This window comes from Benincasa hispida, chromosome 7 (genome assembly GCF_027475165.1).
Source record: "Benincasa hispida cultivar pf3 chromosome 7, pf3_genome.v1.1, whole genome shotgun sequence".
In the NCBI taxonomy this organism is placed as follows: domain Eukaryota; kingdom Viridiplantae; phylum Streptophyta; class Magnoliopsida; order Cucurbitales; family Cucurbitaceae; genus Benincasa; species Benincasa hispida.
The window spans coordinates 51343323-51365506 of record NC_143484.1 but is presented as its reverse complement, the minus strand read 5'-3'; the positions used below and the strand labels follow the sequence as shown (position 1 = coordinate 51365506).

The 22184-nt window shown below is 29.4% G+C and overlaps 1 protein-coding gene and 1 pseudogene across 1 annotated transcript; both read left to right on the top strand.

Annotated features, from left to right (window-relative positions):
* Nucleotides 1-9115: 9115 nt before the first annotated feature.
* On the top strand, nt 9116-10091 carry NUDX1 (nudix hydrolase 1). The gene is made up of 2 exons (XM_039036989.2): nt 9116-9488; nt 9569-10091. The coding sequence occupies exons 1-2, from the start codon at nt 9296-9298 to the stop codon at nt 9862-9864; spliced, it is 489 nt and encodes a 162-aa protein (XP_038892917.1). The 5' UTR covers nt 9116-9295; the 3' UTR covers nt 9865-10091.
* Nucleotides 10092-19089: 8998 nt separating this feature from the next.
* LOC150035231 (uncharacterized) lies at nt 19090-21600 on the top strand (annotated as a pseudogene).
* Nucleotides 21601-22184: the final 584 nt, after the last annotated feature.

Sequence of the window (22184 nt, the reverse complement as noted above, 5' to 3'; positions counted from 1 at the left end):
GTAAGAGGTGCACGCTTAGTGGGTTATGTGTATACGAAAGAGGTGTATACATAACCATGTGTACGAAAGAGGTATGCATCCCTACATTTATAGAGAGGATTGGGGTGTACGAAAGAGGTACACACTCAGTGGGTTATGTGTATACGAAAGAGGTGTATACATAATTAGATGTACGAAAATGGTACACACTCAGTGGGTTATGTGTATATGAAAGAGGTGTATACATAATTAGGTGTATGAAAATGGTACACACTCAGTGGGTTATGTGTATACGAAAGAGGTGTATACATAATTAGGTATACGAAAATGGTACACACTCAGTGGGTTATGTGTATACGAAAGAGGTGTATACATAACTAGTTGTACGAAAGAGGTACATACTCAGTGGGTTATGTGTATATGAAAGAGGTGTATACATAACTAGGTGTACGAAAAAGGTACATACTCAGTGGGTTATGTGTATACGAAAGAGGTGTATACATAACCATGTGTACGAAAGAGGTATGCATCCCTACATTTATAGAGAGGATCTAGGGTATACGAAAGAGGTACATACTCACTGGGTTAGGTGTATACGAAAGAGGTGTATACTTAACCAGGTGTACGAAAGAGGTACACATTCAGTGGGTTATGTGTATACGAAAAAGGTGTATACGTAACCATGTGTACGAAAGAACTACACATTAAGTGGGTTATGTGTATACGAAAGAGGTGTATGCATAACCATGCGTACATAAGAGATTGTGTTTCCTTCGGAATTCACTAGAGATTGTGTTTCCTTTGGGATTCACCAGAGGTTGTGAGTCTTACGAGACTTACTAGAGGCAGTGGGCATACTTAACTACAATAGGATAGAAATAAAATTTTCATGTATGTATGTGTTCCATGAAGACTAGAGCAGTTTATATGTTCCACTAGGGGTGTCTAGAGGACATAGATGCCTAGCCTGACCCCAGTAATGGGGTTATTTACTGAGTATTTTTATACTCACTCTTTCTCATGTTTATGTTTCAGGTAAGAGTAGGGATGCACTGGCAAATGATAAGTGGAATCCATGATCGAGCCACTGAGACAAGTTTTATGCTTCCGCTCATGATATTTAGATTTCTTTCCATGTTTTTCAACTTTCAATTTGATGTTCGAAACTTACTATTAAGATTTGTGTTCAGACTTATTTATTATCATTTATGATTTATGGGTACCCTATCATCTGTTTTTAATATATGAATTTCATGAAGGCCTTTTGAGTTCAACTTATTTGTTTAGCATTTATTTCACTATACAAGGATGTCGTTTTAAGTTCCATGCATGCATGTATTTAGTAACGGCCTAACTTGAGTCATAGGGGTCAGGTCGTTACATATTTTCTTTGAGTATATGAGGTCTAAGAGGAATTTGGTTGATCCTTTAACCAAAGGCCTAACAAAGAAAATAATTTTAGAATCTTCAATGAACATGGGGCTTAAACGCTTATAATGGTCCATAGCCTTTATCTGGATGGTCTATTGTGATAGATTTGATGGTCCATAGCTCTTATTTAGGCAGTCTATTGTGATAGATTTAATGGTTCATAGTCCTTTATTTAGATGGTCCTAGTACGAACTTAATGAATAAAACTAAAACCTTTAAATGATCCACAACTCTTTCTTTGGGTGGTTCTGATATGGACTTGATGAATAATGATGAAATCTTCATAGCTCAGTATTTGAGTGGTTTTTCTTTGACAGACTTGATGAAGTTCGTCATGGTATGGACTAGATGATGAAGTCTTCATAACTCAGTTGTTGAGTGGTCTGTCTCTAACAGACTTGATGAAGCATTTGACGTGATAGTAAATGTACGACTACCTTCTATGAAAGAGTTTAAGGGTCTCTTTCTAAAGCTTTCACGGTGACCCGAGGTTTATGTGCATGACCTTAATTAGCACACTCTATATTGCGGAATCAAGAAAACTCTAGGAGTAAAATGTGTTGTGGGGGTCTCAACCAACGTTATTGAAAGTTCAAGAGGTGCTTCACTATACATCAATTCAAATCGTTAGAAATTGGTGTTTAAGTTTGATCTCCTATCTTTGCTCAGAACAGTATCTTCAAGTAATTTGTTTTATTTTAATTTTGCTATAACATTCATTTTTGGTGGATTGTTGAAAATGACTTTTGGGTTTAGGCCCATAGCAAAAGTTAAAAGGAAATGAGTGAAAGTTGTCCCACATTAGAGAATTGAGCAATACCTAAAAAGTGTAAATACGAAGGCATGCTAGAGGTGATTCCTAAGTGTGGTGATGGTGGAAGTATAACCCTTTCACCACACGCGCGTGCTGCACAGGCGGGTTCGGGTAACTGCGCTTGCACGAAAAAGAAAATTTTTTAATACTTATGTTAAATGAGATTCATTATTTTTTATAGTTTTTTTTGCCCATTTTTCTTCTCATTCAAGTAATCTGCATTCTAATTCTTATATTCTCTTCATCTGATCTGAGCATTCTTTGATTCCAACCCATTTTCCGGCAAGTACACGCTTGAAATTGGAAGTTGTGTTAACCTTGGGGAGCAACCGACATTAGTAATTAGCACCGAGGTCACGCCGTATTTGCTTTTAGGGCAGTGCTTCTTTCACGGCGCAGCTATTTTCTGAACATCTGTAATTTACATGTATAACTTGTTATGTTGTGTGTCAAATAACTATTCATTCAAAAATCTTGTTTTTATTATTGGAATTTGACTTATAATTCAACTCTTTAAATAAAGATAGAAATCATCGTAAGAAATTGGGAGAGAATATGTTTGACTTTAAAAAACTAAAAACAAAAAAGAAAATGGTTACCAACGAACCTATAATTTTTGTTGATGAGGTTTTAGTTCGGTTATATTTGAATATTTTATTTTTCAAACACAATATTATAATTCATAGAACCTAGAAAAATGTTAGACTTTAAAAACTCAAAGACTCTAATACAACCGAATTCAAAATTCAAAGACTTAATGTAGTTTCATTTTACAAAATCTAAACAAAAAAAAGTTAAATTACATGTTTTAATCTCTAATCTTTAATAAATTTGTAATGGACTCTCAAGCTTCCAATGTTGTGTCTCCAATAGCACTCGAAACTTTAAAATGTTTAATAATTTTCTAAATATTTGATTTTTTATATATGTTAAATTCTAATCTTTCAATTTTATATCTAATAAATCATTGATCTACTCGATATTTTTAAACATTCACAAACGTATTGAATACACCTTTTAAATTTTGGAGATCAACACCTTTTAAATTCACAAATGTATTGAATACACCTTTTTTAGTCATTGTGTGTGTTGTATGTTGGTATTTTTTCAGTTTATAGACTTATTATATACCTTATAAATTTGGGAGATCAACACCTAGCATATGAACTATGCATTAGAAAATTGATATATATATATAGACCTGAGCTTTTTGAACGTGCCGCTGTCGCATCTTTGATTCCATCATTAATTGAGTGTTGGAAGTGCTGGAGAGGAAAATTAGACCAAAGGAAAAAAATATGAAGATACAACACACACACATCCATCCATTGTATTACATTTTCTTAAGGATGTTGATATTTATAGCAAAATTTTTATATTTGGCTTCAATATCGACATGAGATTAAATCATAATTTCTTTGATATTTGTAGTAAAATTTTATATTTAGGTTCAATATCAACATGAGATTGGATCATAATTTCATAATATCGTAAAATGGTTACAAAACATGAAAAAAAAAACAAAATTATACTAATATAGATATTTAAAAAACAACAAAATGACACTAATATAAAGATCATACAAAATTTATTTTTATTTTTTTTAATGAGAGACCATTTAAAAAGTTATTTACTAATTTAAATTTATTTTTAAAAATTTTTGTTTTTACAATCTTTCTAGAAATCTTCATCCATTTTATCGATATTTATGTAAAATTAAGACATCGATATTTCTGTAGGTATCGATATTTTAAACCTTATCATTTCATATTCATTCGACAATGGTTTTAATTATATTCAATATATACACAATTAAGGTTTCGTAACCATTTGGGTTTTGATTTTTGTTTTTTAAAATTAAACCTATAACATCTACATTTCTTACAATAATTTGCAAATTTCTTATGTATAATGGTTGAATTCTTAGTTAAATTTAAAAAATAAAAACAACTTTTGAAAAAAATACTTTTTTTAGTTCTCAAAATTTGGCTTGTTTTTTTAAACTATTGGTGAAAAATAAATAATAAATGAAGAAATTTGGTGATGGAAGTAGTGCCTAAATACTTAATTTGAAAAAAAAAAACAAAAAAAAAAATAAAATGATTACCAAATGGGACCTAAACTAGAAGATTTTTGAATTTTTTTTTTACCATATATATTTTCGCCTATTCTCAAAATGGATTGAAATAGTCAAATATTATCTATTTATACATCATTCAAATGGTTGGTCCTTATTGTGATCCATAAATTTGATTTTTCTCCCTTAATGTATTGTGAAAATAAATAAATGGTTAAATTATAGACTAAATTATTAAAAAATATTCTGGATCTTCAACTTTATATTTTGTATAAAAAATATTCATAAAGTTTAAAATATTTAAAAAATATTTTTAAACTTTCAAAAAGGGGTTAAAAAATGTCCTTGTTAGTTTTAGATAAAAATGGTTCAAGTTTTGTTTAAAAAATTTTCAAAGTTTCAAAAACGCCTTAACTTAAAAAAAAAAAAAAAAAAAAAAAAAATACTTTCATCGTTAGTATAAGAAAAAAAATTGTTAATACCTTGTTGCAAAAGTAACTTTAAAATTTAAAAAAATAATAATAGATTTTCTTATGCTCCTACCTTAATATGGTGATCAATTTATTTGAAGTTTTCTTATGTTTGAAAACAACCAATTTTAAAACAAATTATACAAATATTCTCATTATTTTTTCTATATAGATACTTTCATTTTTCTCTTAATTTTTAAATTATTAGCTTACACCAATTTTTTTCAGCAATCAAAATTTTAAATTAAAACATAAAATCCCACAAAATCTCACAAAATTTCAAAATCTTAATATTCCCTTAAAACACAAAACGATAAATAGTTAAACAAAAAATGTATTTGGCTATTAACACATAACTCGTACAACTTTACTAAAACATTTAATCCTAAAATCCTTTGGTACTTACTTTATTCTCTTTCCTCTTATTATAATCCATATGTCTTAGAGGGTATTGAAGAAGCTAGAAGAAATAGGAAAACATATAGAAAATAGAGAAGTAAGACGGTATTAACAATTTATGTTAATCTAACGGGTTTTTTTAAAAAACTTTTTTAAAAATTTAAGGGTATCTTTGAAACTTCTAAAAGTTCAAGGATGTTTTTAACCCAAAATACTCGTAATTTTCATCTAAAACTAATGATAAGAGTATTTTTTTAATTCGTTTTAAAAGTTTAAGGATATTTTTTAATTTTTGAAAGCTCAAACGTATTTTTAACACAAAGTACAAAGTTTAAAGATATTTTATATAATTTAGTTTAAATTATAATCTAAAAATAATTCGTATACTTTTAAAACTTGTAATTTCACTCTAAATTTTTATAAACATTTCAAAATTATTATAAAGATATTTTGAGAACATTTATGAAAGTTTATAGATATTATTACTAATCTAAAAATATAGAAGTATTTTTAAATAAATTAGAAAATTGAAGAGCTTTTTTATTATGATAACATTAAAGAGCATTTTTTTATATAATTTAACATAAATACAGATCACATTACAGCAAAGAGATAAGGTTATCGAATTCGAAAGTATAAAAAAAAAAAAAAGAAAACAATAAGGTGGCATTAATTTGTTACTCTCTTTCTTGTCTGACGTTACATCGCTGTCAGCCTTAGATCTCCAAAGCCTTATCACCTTTTTTTTTCTCTCTATTTTATATGTGGGAAAGTTTAGAAAGTAACCGAAGATTTAAATCGATTTTAAAATATAATAAAATGGTATTTATTTCTCCAGAAATATGAATCTAAATTTAATGAAACAAAAAGTATAACATGATGGAACTTTAAAATTTGATATGGACGAAAATATCAAGACCTCAATTTTATAAAAATGTTGATTTTTTTTTAAAAAAACATTTGTTATGTTTTATAAATTTTTGTAAAATTATGAATGAAAATATCTAAAATGTGGATTGAAATGAGAAGAGGGTCGATGGAAGGAAACGTAGAGTGGTAAAGGACAAAAGAAGAATCAGTAATGGCGACGCCCCGCCGCCGGCGACACGGCGATGCAAGTTGTTTAAATTTTAAAGCTTTCACTAAATGCCTCTCAGGGCAAATTGGGAATTTTCTTTTTTTATTATTACGTTTTTCAAACCGTTTTTAAAGTCAAAACATTCAGACTGAATTAAATCAAATGACCCACAAAAGGGTCAACTTCAACTGCCATTCTTATTATTTTTCTACTCACTAAAAAGTACGTTATCATTGAGCTATCTCAACCATTTATTTCACTGGGTACAGCCTAAACAGCTAACTCTGGTGTGTTTCATATTTTTATCATACAAAAAATTTATTTTAAAAAAAAAAATAAAAATATCACGTAACAACATTTTATTAAACTATTTTTGAGATGCACTAAGATTGATGTATTCAAGAGAGTACCCAAATTGAGGTGAATTTCACCAATTTTAGAAAATTAAATGAGACAAATTTGCAACTTGTTAATCAAATATTAATTTATTAGTATTGTCACACCTACTTAAGGTGCTTGCATCCGCTTTTATTTAAGGCCAAAGTGCTTTTAGAACAAGGTGGGGCTTGTGGGTCAGTTCTCATTGGACGCCACTATCATAATGGGTGGATTTGTTTGAGAGAATTCCACAAATTAATAAAACTATTGCGAAGAAAGTCGGAAAAAATATAGACAAACTCACGGCAACTCCAAATTAAAGCTACGTTAGATAATCATTTGATTTTTTATTTTTGTTTTTAAAAATTAAGTTTATAAATATTACTTTTACCTTCCAATTTATTCCTTTATTATCTACCTTTTAGCAATGGTTTATAAAATTCAAGCTAAATTTTGAAAACAAAAAAAGGTAGTTTTAAAAAACATGTTTTTGTACTTAAGAAATATGCAAAATATTGTTAAAAAAATAGGAGAAAATAAGTTTAATTTTCAAAATCCAAAAATAAAAAATGAACTAGTTAACAAACGGGATCTTAGTTTTCAAAATTTGACTTAATTTTTGAAAATATTGGTAAAAAGTAGATAACAAAATAATTAACCTAAAGGTAGAGCTGTAGAGGGAGTACTTATAGGCTTGATTTATAAAAATAAAAAATAAAATACCAAGACCCATTTGGTAATTATTTAATTTTATGCTTTTGGTTTTTGGAAATTAAATCTATTTCCTCACTACTTTTACAATAATTTGTATCTTTTTTAAGTATAATGTTTGAATTCTTAAACAAATTAAAAAAATAAAAAAAAAATTTTTGAAGTTACTTTTTTAAGTCTTTGAAAGTTGACTTGGTTTTTTAAATAATTGATAAAAAAATAGATAATAACAGAAGAGATTGGAAGGTAAAAATATTATTTATAGACTTAATTTTAAAAAATAAAAATAAAAAATCAAATAGATACAGAAGAAGAATGTCAAACTTACTTTAAAAAAAATCCAAAACTAATTACAATTATAGCTAACATATATGTAGAATTTGATGGCTCGTATATTACATCAATGTCCAGATTCTATAATATAAACAAAATTGTCACTGGCACAGGCAATGAAGCTTATCTTAGGGTGATTTTCCAATTTTTTTTTCAACGAGTGTCTTTTGTTTTAGTTTTAAGTTTTTAAAATTAAGTTCAATGATTTTCGTCTTAAGAATGGAATTTTTAACCAAATTTTAAGAACAATTTTAAATTTTCAAAACTTGACTTTTATCTTTGAAAACTCATATTTTTCTGTCTTTATTTATTTTTTTTTCGAATCCTTTTATTAAAATGAGTCCAAAAAACAAAAGTTGTTTTTGGGAGAACTAAAAGGCTGTGTTTCTGGGACCTGTGCGATCATTTGATGACCAATTAATTTTTTGTTTTTAGTTTTTAATTTCTAGTTTTTTAAAAACATGTATGTTTGGTTTCTAATTGAGTTTTCTGTTTTTTAATTTCAAAATAATTAAAAAAAAATACATTTTTAAAAATAGTTTATGTTTTTTAAAAAATAGTTCATGTTTATATTATATTAAACCTGATGAAAGAAAGTATTAAAATTTCTTTGTTCTCTGGTGGTCCACGTAGTCGTCCTCCGAGTCATATTGCATGCTCTATGCTACTTGAGCACCATAGTGGAGACAAAACAATGTAAATTTGTTGAGTTCATTGTAATTGTTTTCATCGTTTCTTACTCTCCTATAATTTTCTCTTACAAAAATAAATTATTTTCATGTATTTTATCAATATATTTAATTTTGATTTTTTCATTTAATTTAAAATTAATCAGTCCATTTAAAAATATTGATATTGTTTTACCATATTTCTAAACAAAAATAATGAGAAAATAAAAAGAGAAAATTTCCATAACTATAGTACCACGTTTTCCCTGAAAAAAAGTAATCACATCATCTCCTGCCTTTACAAACTTTTTCCCCACAAAATGAAACATTTTTCAGAAAAATATAAAGTGAAACTGTAGAAATTCCCCATAGCCATATTCCCTACCCCAAATTTCTTTTTATATATATGTTAGATTATATAATTAAATTTATAGGTGAATTAGTGATTTAATATAGTATCAGAGCAAGTTATTTGGAGGTGTTCAAAACCATGCAACGGTATTTCTTCTCCCAGTTAATCTTAATTTTCACTTGTTGGATTTTTTTTCATATATATTTCAAGTCCACGGATGAGGAAAGTGTTAGATAATATAATTAAATTTATCTTCACTCAGTTGATATTTTCCATCAACAACTATACTTCAAACCTTGCATACATGATACGTAGGTTCCTTGGTAAAGTATCATTCTTTCAATATAAAAATTTAAAATAAAAAAAAAAAATAGTCTTTTCACTACATTAAACTAAACCTTATCCCAATTCAATACGATGGGAAGAAAAAAGAATAAAAAAAGAGTGATTTTTCCTTGCACCTTCGTGGGCAATCGATGCCCTGTGGCCCCTATAAATAGATCATCATCCATAACCTTTTCCCTTCAAAATTCAAAAGCCCTCTATTTTTCTCTTCTTTAAAATCTGAGATTCAATCTTCAAATTCTGAGATTCAATCTTCAAATATGGTGTCTGCGGCCGAACAGAATAACGGTTCAAAATTAGTGGAAGCAAAGGAAGATCAGGCGGCGGCGGCGCCGACCCCGCAAGTAGCCGTGGCAATTTGTTTGTTGCGAGGCAAACGGATTCTCATGGGGCGTCGACTTGTGTCCATTGGCAACTCTAAATATTCTCTCCCAAGTGGTCATCTCGAATTTGGTTAGTTAATTTGTTAACGACTACGGTTTAAGATACACTCGAGTATTTATTGTTAACTTCAAATTTTCAATGCGTGGCAGGAGAGAATTTTGAAGAATGTGCAGCACGAGAATTAAAAGAAGAGACGGGTTTAGATATCGAGAAGATTGAGTTTTTGAAAGTGACGAATAATTTATTCTTGGACCAACCAAGACAAGCTCATTATGTGGTGGTGTTTGTGCGGGCAGTCCTGGCAGATCCCACACAAACTCCACTTAATCTTGAACCTGAGAAATGTGATGGTTGGGATTGGTATGAATGGGACAATCTTCCCCAGCCTCTGTTTGGTCCTATCAAGAAAATGGTCATGGATGGCTTTAATCCTTTCCCACAATAAGCTAAGCCACCTAGGGTTGGATTTCGGTCTCGTCCGATCCGGTCAGATTGATTAAAATCACAAATGTACCTTAATATGTATTTAATTTTCTTCTTCTTCAAATGGCTAATGTTGGAATTAAAATATATGTCTTAGTTCTACTAAAATTTATAAGATTGCCTTACGATGTAATACTAAAATATTGCATATTTGAACGAATGTGGTCACTTTTTATTGTGTGATTGAAATTTGGATGGATTCATGAAATCAACCTTTTTTTTTTAATATTGTTTGACTAGAGAAGTCTCTACTTGAACAGTTGAACTATAATGTGGAAGGAACAAAACAAACAAAAAAGCTCTTGACACTTCTAGGAAGTATTTTCTTTTTTGTACAAGTCTTAAAAAGTATTTAATAATGGTGTGCCCTCTATGACATAAATATATCTATTTAACAACATAGCCAAAGATTGAGTGAAAAGAGTGAAAAGATCCTTTTAATGATTAGAATTGGTTATCTTCATGTTTCTTTTTTAAACTGTTTTTCTACCATGTGATTATTTTGTGGATTCTTCTGTATTTGCAGCTTTAGTTTTAGTTGGAAATGGAGTTCATTATGATTTTCGGGAATGCTCAAGAGGTGGGAATGTTTAACCTCCACAATCTCTATATCAAATGAAATATCTAAATCTCAACCATACTATCACAGTCACAAATATAATAATTACATCTAGAGTAATACCGAATTCCAATGTAAAAGAATTTAGGTATATAACAAAATTTAGATCCAATTTTATGAGTCTATCATGATATATCATATCGTTCGTAGAAATTTATCAACGATAGAGTCTAAAGAGTCTATCATTGATAGACTTTGCTATATTTGAAATTTTTTAAGTTATTGCTATACTCTTAATTATTCTCCCTAAAAGTGCTGCCAATTGTAATTATTTTTAATAGAATGTAAAATATTTAGGAGTTGTTTGGGGCCCAACTATAAATAGATTAGATGGACTATATCTCACTCCATATTTTGGCTCCAATTATAGTAATCGATTTTTTCAACTATTATAACCTTCAAGTAATCCTTTAAAAAAAAACTTGCAATTGACTACAATATTACAATTTTAAATCTCTTTTTGTTACTGTATTAGTCATTTCTACTCATCATCTCTTTCTATTTTTGTTACCGTATTTATTATTTTCTATGTAAACTAAAATAGTTTGCACCCCGAATGCAATTATTATAATCCATAAACTAAAATAGTTCACGTCCTAGATTAGTGATGGTTTGATTAATTTGTTTTAAATTAAAAAATTTTGAGAATATGAACCATTATCATTTTAAGGATAGTTTTGAATTTGGTAAAATGTTTTTAAATGTCAATTTTGATTGGTTCACATTCTAGGGTGACATTTAGATTATAAAACTATTAATTTATTATTATTATTTACTATCCTACAAAAAGGATATATGATACCGGTATAACTTAAATTATACTTAATCATTACTCTAATTTGATGCCACATCCAAATTTCTTAAGTACCAAAACTTTAGTTGTCCCGTATGGAAAATCAGAATGTGTTGTTCGGAGAAGATTGACTAGATGTCAAAATTAAAAAATAAAATAAAATAGAGTCCACTTTCTAAAACTAATGTTATGACCTTTTGTTTAAAGTGAAATCATAGTATTGTCTTTAACTAAAAAAATATAAAAATTTTCTCTCTCCTACATCTTTATCTTCAACCTTCGTGACCGTCAACTGTTTGAGCTTCTACATTTTAAAATCACCACTTTATCTCATCTTTTGTCTCAAAAACTGTTTTGGTTTTCGTATGTTTTTTCTCTGTTAAGAGGGAAATTTGTTCTAAAAATACATGAAAGAAGATGCAATAGTAATTTGCTTAAAATTAGTTTTTCTTCCCTCTTAGAAATCATCTCAAGTTTATTTTTGTGGGCTTGGCCCATGAATTAGAGTCCCAAACCGACTTGAATCATTTCTCGTTGTTGGGCCATTTTTGTTTGGGCTAGTTGCATAAATAGAATTCAAGGCCAAAATAATATAATATATAGTACAAGGATAAAAAAATTACATATATAGATCAAAAAATGGTAAAAGACTAAAAAACCCATGCCTAACCACCATTTTGTTCGCTTCTTCCCAGTTTTCTCAAATTAAAAGCTGCTATCATTGATAGCTGCTATCAGCTGCTATCACTGATAGCCTATCAGTGATGACCACTGATAGTAGCTGACTGATAGCAGCTATCAGTGATGACCACTGATAGTTGTTATCAGCTACTATCGCTGATAGCTTCTATCAATTGCTATCGATGATAGTTGATATCAGCGATAGCTTTCAATTTTAGAAAAATTAATACAATATTGAAATATTAACTTTTAATTTGCTATCAATTGTTATTAGCTATCATTGATTCACTTTCATCAATTGGAATCAACGTTGAAATATTACTACTTAAAGGCTATCAGTATCTATCAATGATTGATTTATAAATAGTGATCAAGTTTGAAATAAGACCAACAACTTTGATTACCATAGTAGTTATCACCAATAATCTTTTATCATGACTATCACTTATAGCAGCTATCAGTCGTTATCACTGATAGATCTTCATCAATTAGAATCAACCTTGAAATATTAACACTTAAGACTATCAATGATCTTTTATCATGGCTATCACTTATAGCACCTATCAGTCGTTATCACTAATAGACCTTCATCAATTAGAATCAACCTTGAAATATTAACACTTAAGGCTATCAATGATAGACTTCTATAACTGGTTATCACCTTTGAAAGAAACTCGATATATAATCACTTAAGTTTTATCACCGACATCACTAACATCACTCATATTGTGGTTATCAGTGATAGTTTCTTTCACTGATAACATCACTAATAAGATGTTACCAATGATCTCACTGATATCATGCTATTAGTGACAGTTCTCTATCACTGATAACGTGCTATTAGTGGTAGCTTCTATCACCGATAACGTGGTATCGAGTAGCTTCTATTATTGATAACATGTTATTAGTATTAGCTTCTATCACTGGTAACATGCTATCAGTAGTAGCTTCTATCAATCATAGCCACTGAACACTTTTTTGCCCATTTTTTGTCATTCCCAAACATTTATAAGTCCCTTTTCTTTTTTATGATAGTTTCTACCACTGATAAACGTGCTATTAGTGAAAACTTCTAGGCATTCCACTTATATTTTAGTTCGAGATTCAACTTTATTAATTAAATTCACTAAGTTGGCTATAAATGATAGATTTCTATAAGTGGCTATTAACTACGAAAATATAATCAAAGATTAAGCTATCAATGATTGAAAATATTAGTGGTTATCACTGATAGACTTTCATTTGCTATTTATATTTATTATTTGTTATAATAATCAAACTTGATGATTGGCTTGTTGGTGTTAAGTCACTTATGAATTGAGTACTTTCAAGTTCTGCGTACGGAACTCGGCCTCATAATTCTTGTGAAAAAAGGGGGAAGAAGAAAAAATTCAAATAAAGGAAAGAAAAAAAAATAAAAATAAGAGAAAGAGAAAAAGCAGAAACTGAAAAAAGTAAAGAAAATTAAATAAACAAAATGAAGCACAAAATCGGACAAATGAAAGAAAAACTAAAAAAAGAAAAGAAAAGGAAAAAGCAAAAAATTGGAGAAAGAAAAGAAAAGAAAATAATAAAAAAAGATAAGGGAAGAAGAATTCGGAGAAAGAGAAGAAAATAAAAATAAAAGAAGGAATAACAAGAACTGAAGAAAGAAAATAAAATAAAAAAAGGAATAAGCAAAAATCAAAGAAAGAAAAGAAAGTAAAATAAAAAAGGAAAAAAATGATAAAAAGAAAGAAATGAAAGAAAATAAATAGTAAAGGAAAGAAAAAGAAAGGGAAAAAGAAGAAAATGAAGAAAATAAAAAATAAAGGAAAGAATAAAATAAAAAAATGGGGAAGAAGCAAAAGATGAGAAAGAAAATAAAATGAAAAAAGGGAAGGAAGAAGCAAAAATTAATGAAAAGAAAGAAAATAAAAAGACCAAAAAAAGGTATACAACAAGATAAAACAAGGGAGGGCGAAATTGGAAATAAAAAAAAAAAATTCAAAGATTGAGTAGTCAATTCATCCATATTGCAAATATTTTTAAGATGTAATATATTTTTAGTTGTTTTTTCTCTTATTCTACTATGTATTACAAATATCCTTTCTGCTTTGCGCTTGAGATGGACCTGTGATGATGCATGGGAAATTGGGTCTGTGAAGATGCATTGTTAAACAAATCGTGTCGGCCCATTTCTATATGTTCTATCTAATAAAGGGAATTTGTATTGGGTATTTTTTGGGGGGCTTTATACATGTAAGGCCTTAATTATAACTTAATATTACACTTATGTCTTGAACTTTCCATTTTTTTCATAAATGTTAGTGAACTTCATATTTTCAAGAAAATAAGTGGCTTTTTACTATTTAACCCTCCAAGCATTAAAAGAAAAAAAAAATACAAAAGAGGAAAAACTTTTCATATCCCACCCACGCTCCATTAATGATTTTCTTTTAATAATTTCACATTTCTCTCTCATCTTTTCATATTCCCACCCACACTTCATTTTCTTCAATTTCTCTCTCAAAACCCTCCCTATCAAAACTCTCTCTCTCATCTTTTCGTCACCGCCTCCTTCCCTCCGTCCACATTGCCACCGTAGACGACACGCTTGCCAAGATCCAGTCATCGCCTCCCTCCATTTGGGCTACTAACCAACTATCATCACCTTCATCATATCTCATTGTGGGTTTCTTCCTCAAATCTCGCCATCGTGGGTTTCTTCCTCATATCTCCCTCTTTTTTCTCCTTCTTCCTCCCTCTCTTGTCTTGTTGCAGGTGCCAGGTGGTTGGTGATGGGAGACGAACGACATGGAGCGAATCTTTAGATGCGGGGCAAGCAGATCCGACGCATCTTCTGAGGTGAGGCAGCAGATCTGGCATGGGGCAATTTTTTCGACATAGGCAAGTAGATCTGACACGGGGTTATTTTTCCGACGTGGGGCGAGCAGATCCAATGTTGGATGAACCGACTATGTGGGATTTTGGATGATGACGATCAACGATGATATATAGGATTTTTTTTTATATATAGTATGATATGTACTGTCATATGGTGGTTTATATATATATATTCGATATAGAAGGTGATTTTTCGATATATACCGTGATATATATATCTTCGATTTTTAAGTTCATTTATGATTTTTATATAATTGTTTCCAATCTGACTAGTATATTTCATGTTGGGTTTTATGTTCTAAAACTCGTGGTTTGTAAACAATAAACTCATTTTGTAAATCGATAAAGTTGTTATTGAATATATGAATTGCTTATTTCGTTTTACAAACAAATCCAATAAACTAAAAGATCCATGACTATTACATGAGTACTTTATCTTTATGTAGAGACATAAGAGTGGATCAGGTTCGAGTAAATAGTCAAAATGATCTATAGTATATGAATAAGGTTGGGTGCCTTATTCTGGTAACACAATCGAATGTGGCCCATTCCATAGTTGTTACAAGGAATTGTAAAGTGCTACAAACGAAGTGATCCTAATTCGTTCATGTGGTGACATGAGGAGTTGAGGCGTCCTGTGCAATGAATTTGCATAAGATCAGACCAAGAAATAAGTAACTCTTACTTTATAACGTTGTTTACTGTTAAAAACTGACTATTTCATAGCGATAACCTAGGTAACTTAACCTTAATCCTGAGCTAACTATGAACTCCTCTTTATTCGGGATTATCCTTAGATTCACATAGGTGAGGGTTGGCTTAACAACGTCGGTTTAATAAGCCTTCCATTTTAAGGGTAAGACTGGATAGATAGCTGAGGACATCAGATGCAAGATGAAATTCACTCCTACCTGAAATTCACTCATACCCACCTTTAGGGATAGTAGAGAGATTGTTCCCTAAATTGCTAACTTCGGGTCTTGAACAAGGGGCCTCACCCTCTCATTGGTCTGAGAGAGACTCAGTTTGATGATCGGATCACAAACTAATTGTTCACTAGAGGATCAGTGAGATTTAAGGAACAAGAGATAATCTTGGGGGTAAAACAACCTTTTGACCCAACCGTTATTACGAACAACCTGTGAAGGGTTAACTTACTAATTATGGTTATTGAGTGGACACAATATATCTACAGTGAGGGGACTGCAACTACTGAGCTTTAGTGGAGTGACCCGATAGTTAACGAATGGGGTTTAATTCGTTGTAAAGAGTTTTGGAGCTCATGATTTGTAAGTCTATTAGGTCCCCCTAATAACTAACAAACATAATTAGTCTTAGAATAGCATGATAAGTTGATTTGAAACGTTCAAATTCGAATTAAGGGAATAAGTAATTATACGTGATATAATTTCACATTTAATTTTGGAATTAAACATAATTGGAGAATCGATTAATATATAAATATGATTTAAATATTAGTTTCATGAATAGTGATTCATGGTAATGGAACTAGTGACAAATTAAGTTAATATTTGATATTAAATTAATAGAATTAATTAAATTATTTAATTAATTATTAATTATTAATTTTATTAGAAAAATTGATTATTGAATTAATTTTTGTAAACTTAATAAAATATCAATTTTAATTAAAAAATTATTTGAAAAAAATTTAAATTTTGAAAATCGATTTCAAAATTAAAAGAAAAATTGAAAATTGAGAAAAATCCCAATGTGGGAATTTCCCACTTTCAAGCAAGAAGGTTAGTCACATTCTTACACATAATTCCACCATCAAATTCAAGGAGTAGCTGGAATTACTTCAAGTGATCAGTTTGCATGAGTGTCATGTAATAAAACCACTCTTGATTGAGTGGAAAAGGTTATGCAATTGCTGAATTGTTGAATTTTTTGAAGGTTGAAGACGTTCTTCAACAAGATGAAAAACCAGAAAACCTCTCCTCCAATTTTTCTAAGTTTAAGCTTGTTTTGAGTCCTACAACTCAATCTAAGACTCCTAGAGAATAGTAGGGAAGCTCTAGTGGTGGTCCACGACCTGAATTGGAGAAGATTGCAGTTGTATTTCGTTGAAGAAGAGGATCTTCAAAGGTATGCAATAAAACACTCTTGATACCCCATGAACATGCTTATTTTGTTGTCAAAATTGAGGAATTAGAATGGTTAATAATCATGTTTTCTTCCATTGTATGGTTCTTTAAACCAATATTTCATATGTTGTTTATAATATTTGCAAACATCTAAGGCAAATGTTTTAACGTATATTTAAAAATAACTTTGAATCTAAACTATGGTATATATATATATATAAATCATTTTACTTGTATATTTTGGATTATTTAAAAATGTTTTACCATTTTACTAGTATATTTCATATATTGGTTTGAATATTTGCAAACATCTAAAATAATGTTCCAAGGTATAGAGACATATATATCAAAGCAACGGGATATCAACACCTAATTAGAAGTGCATATATATCATAATACTTAGGATATATACATCAAATAAACAATGAAATATGTTGACATACATATCAAAACATCAAGGGAATATATTATTAGAATACCTAGGATATATACACCAAATAAACAACGAAATATATTACTACATAATATATACATAATATCTGTTAAAATATTTTCAAATAAACAATGAAATATATTACATAATATAAAAATTAATTGAGAGTTTTTTTATTTAGATTTTATGTATTGTGATATATACAAATTTTAATTTGTTAGTATTTCTGATTCTTAAATGGATATATATACTGTAAATGAAATTTATGATATATACTACAATTTATGTCGAACATTAAGCCAATATGCGATTTTATATATCGTGGTATATTTCGTATATTATATTATACGGTAATTTATGTCAAGAATTGAATCAATCTCTAATTTATATACTGTGGTATATTTCATATATTTGTTAGAATATTTTCAATCTTAAATACCTAACAAAATGTTTTAAGGTATATTTTAAATAACCATGAATTAAAAAAAAAAAGAAGACAATAAGTGAAACCAACGAAAATAAAAATAAAATTTCATTAAATGCATTTTCTCTCTCCAATTAAATTAAATAAAGAGAAAAATCTCAACAAATAAATGGATTTTCTCTCTCCATTTGAAAATATTAAAAAATCATATTAAATGCATTTTCTCTCTCCATAATAAAATGCACTTTCCCTCTTTATCATTAAGAAAACTTCGTAAATAGGAATATATATATAAAATTTGGAAATAAAAATAATAAAAAAAGACAAATTTGTCCAAAAATAATACTAAAACCTTTCTTGAAAAAAAAATCAAATTTAAAGACATTTGTTTTTAAATATATAGCCTAAAGAGGATGTTTTATGTAAAAATTCATATATTTTTTTTATTATAAATAAATAAATATATATTATTTTCTAAAGTTAATTACATATATAGAATATTTAGGAAGATCCAGATGAATTTTTTTAATTCCTAAAATAACCTTCTCTTGCACACGTCTTCTTCATGCCCGCGTCTATTATTTTTTTCGTCTATGCCGTCTTCTTCATGCGCGATTTTCAGGTTGGCTTCTTCATTCTCCCGCTCGTATCTATCTTCTTTTTCCTGTAACTTATGTGCATTTTTTAGGTACGTCTTCTTCATTCTTCACTGCACGATTTTTAGAGGAACAATTGTTCAATTTTCTGATAGCAATTTAGCATTTCTATTCAAGATTTGGTATTTCTACTCATGATTTGGTATTTTCACTCATGATTTGGTATTTTCTCATCCTTTCAGTTTTCTTTTTTATCTAAATTTGTTTCATCCCGTGCTCGTGCGATTCTTTCTCCTAGGTCTAGGTCACAATTCTTCCTCAGTTTTTGGATTCGGTTTCATCTAGGTTTTTTAAATTTGTTTTAGTTTGTACTATTTTAGGTTTCATTGATGTTTAATTAAATTATGTTGAAGTTATTAGTTGATTTGATGATTTCTACAAGTTTCATCTACTTTAATTTTTTCTTTGAGGCTTCATGAGTTAATTTCTATTTTAGTTTATATTTAGGTTTTTTTTCAATCAGTCATGAACGTCCTATCACTGATATTAGTCTACTAATATGAGTTTACTGTTTTCTATTTATTATACTAGTCTAACAATGTTATAAGTTTAATTCGTGTTTCCTGCAATGATTTGAAAATATAATTAAACTTGCAGTAGTGGTATTTCATAATGGATAGTGGATAGTGGGATGATAAACATAATTACTTGAATTACAAGATTAAAGGCTTACTGGTCGATGAGATTATGTGTTTTGAGAATTTTGTGAGTTTAATATTAAAGAAAATTCAATTGGATGCACCTATTTCTTTAATACAATTATTGATCTTATTGTATTTTAGTATCAATGGGATTCAATCTTTGGTTGAAATTCATGAAGATAACGATGTTGCTTGATTTTTGAATTTAGTTAGAGAACAAAGTACAAGACATCCATTAGTTATTCATGCCACTGATATGCTTTTAGAAGGGCTTTTCGATAGTGGATTTGAGAATTTTCCATGTGCCGTGTATTCTTCTTCTCCAATTGATGACGATTTCAACATTCTAACGAATATTCATATTAGTAGCTTGTCTTCTACATTTGATTTGAAAGAGAATGATATGTTTCCTAGTAAGGAAATAGTATCAAAGTCTTTTTACTACGTAGCTATAAAGAACAACTTTGAGTTCAAGACTATGAAATCAAATTCTAAATCAATTGTGTTGAAGTACTCACAAGATGATTGTTAATGGCACGTGCGTGCATCTCGTTGTAAAGGTGGGGAACTATGGAAACTTAGGAAGTATATTGCTAATCACAGTTGTTCTAGAAATGCTATTCAAACTTCTCATAGACAAGCATCTTCATCATTGATTGGTGATTGTATGATAAAAGATTTTAGCCTTGTGATCATTTGACCCCTATGTTATTATGATTCACATGCGTACTAAATTTGGGATAAGTATTAGTTGCTATAAAGCTTGGATGGCAAAAGTATAAATTATGAAGTCGTTGAATGGTGATGCAAAGGAATCTTATGCCTAGATCCCATAATTTTTTTTATGAAGTTAAAAGAAATAAATCCATACTTGTTTTTCTTCTCATATTCTTTATATATCATTAATCAAGCTTTCAATGAGTATGTAATCAGTATTTGATAGACTTGTTTAACTGATATGGTCTATCACTGATAGGACTTATAATGAATGAGCATATCATTGATCTATCACTGATATTTGGTCTATCAGTGATAGAACTATTGTAAAACAACATGTAATTATTCTTTGATATATCTTTTTTTTTATTATTGTAGGTTCATTCACTGCATATGTAACTGATTCCGATGGATAATTTAAGTATTGTTTTATGGCAAATAGATCGTGTATTAAGGGGTGAAAATATTGTTTGCCAAACATACCAGTTGACAACACTTGTTTGAAATGTAAATATGGAGGAACTCTTTTGATGGCGTCAACAATTAATGGTAACAATAAGATTTTTCCTCTTGCCTTTAGTATTGTAGACTCCGAGAATGATGCTTCATGGAGATGGTTTTTTTAGAATATAAAGAGAAGTTTAAGGGATCGAAAAGGTTTAGTTATTATATCTGATTGATATTTAAGTATTCCAAAAGGTGTTCAAAACGTTTTTCCAACTATTGAATATTGTGCTTGTTTGCAATACCTTTTGAGAAGTTTGAAATTGACATATAAAGACTCTTCTATTAATAATATATTTTTTAGATGTGGAAAAGCATATATTGTTGTTATTTTTGAGCTGAATATGAGATGGACGAAGGCTATATATATCCTAGTATACGAGACTATCTCAGTAAGGTTGGTTTCGAGAAGTGATCTTGCGCTTATTGTAGAAGGAGAAGATATCAGATGATGACTACAAACATTCCAGAATCCTAAAATGAAGTTCTAAAAGAGCTTAGAGATTTACTTGTGGCATCACTACTCGATTTTATTAGACAATTACTTCAAAAATGGTTTTCCGATAAAAGTAAAGTTGCATATTGTATGAAAACTGTTTTGACTAGTTGGACTACAGGAAAGTTACGAACAAAACATCAGATATTAAGAAGCTTCATGGTAAGAGTTACTTGTTTTCATGGGTAATATCACAAAATCTATTATTGATTGACTTCTATCAGTGATAGACTTCTATCTTTGATAGACTTTTACCACTAATAGACTAGATAGTTGGATCTTAATTAATTTGTTGTCTATGTGTCATTTTTCTCAAGTTAATGTAATTAATGATGTTGAATTTCAATTGATTGATGGAAGCAATCGATTTATGGTACATTAGATTCCAAATCATGTACCTACCGTGTTTGGGATCTTGATAAAATTCCATATGTCCATGCACTTATTGTTCTTCATGTTCTCAATATGAATACTTACTTTTTTTGTTCCTAAGTATTTTTGTCAAGTACCTTGATTTTGTGTTATGCTGGTTGCGTTCATCAATTGGGAACTATGCTAATTGGAAGCCTACAGGGATGGATATGAATATATTACCTCCAGTTGTTAAGCGTCCAGCAAGCTGACCTTAAAAACACAGAATATTATAAATTGGCGAGCAAAAGAGACAGATAAAGTGCAGTCGTTGTCGTCGTATTGGTCACAATGGTAGAACGTGTAAATTTCCACAATTTATACAATGATGTAGCATTTACTATGTGATTTTTGTAGATGTGAACGTGTATGTTGCCACCATTTTGCAATGTTGTGGGTTTACCATTTTTACTATTGGTGTGATTGTTATATTGTTCATAAGTACATAACATTCTGCTCGAGAAATATAGATTTTTTTTTCCATTTTTGTCAATATTATATATATTCAATTTGCTTCTTATTCAAGACACATTAAAGGATACCACTGTTTTTAGTCCTTGGAACTTTTTCTTAATAGAAAGTACCAAATTTTCTAACATATTTTTATAGAATAAAAACACAAAACAAGGACATATGAAAGAAAGTAACATCAATTTCAAGTAATGTCATTGTGATTTCTATCAATGATATTGGTCTATCATTGGATAGACTTCAACAGCCATTACATAATAACAAGGGTTTAATCCTTAAAAAAGCACAAAGGGACATAATTTGCATTGATTCAACTAATGATCCAACAATTTTCTATATTTATATGACAAAATGAACTATATATGAAGTTAATGTCACTATGCATCTATCATGGATCTTTTCTATCACTGATACTACTATTGTATCCACAACACTAAGGTAT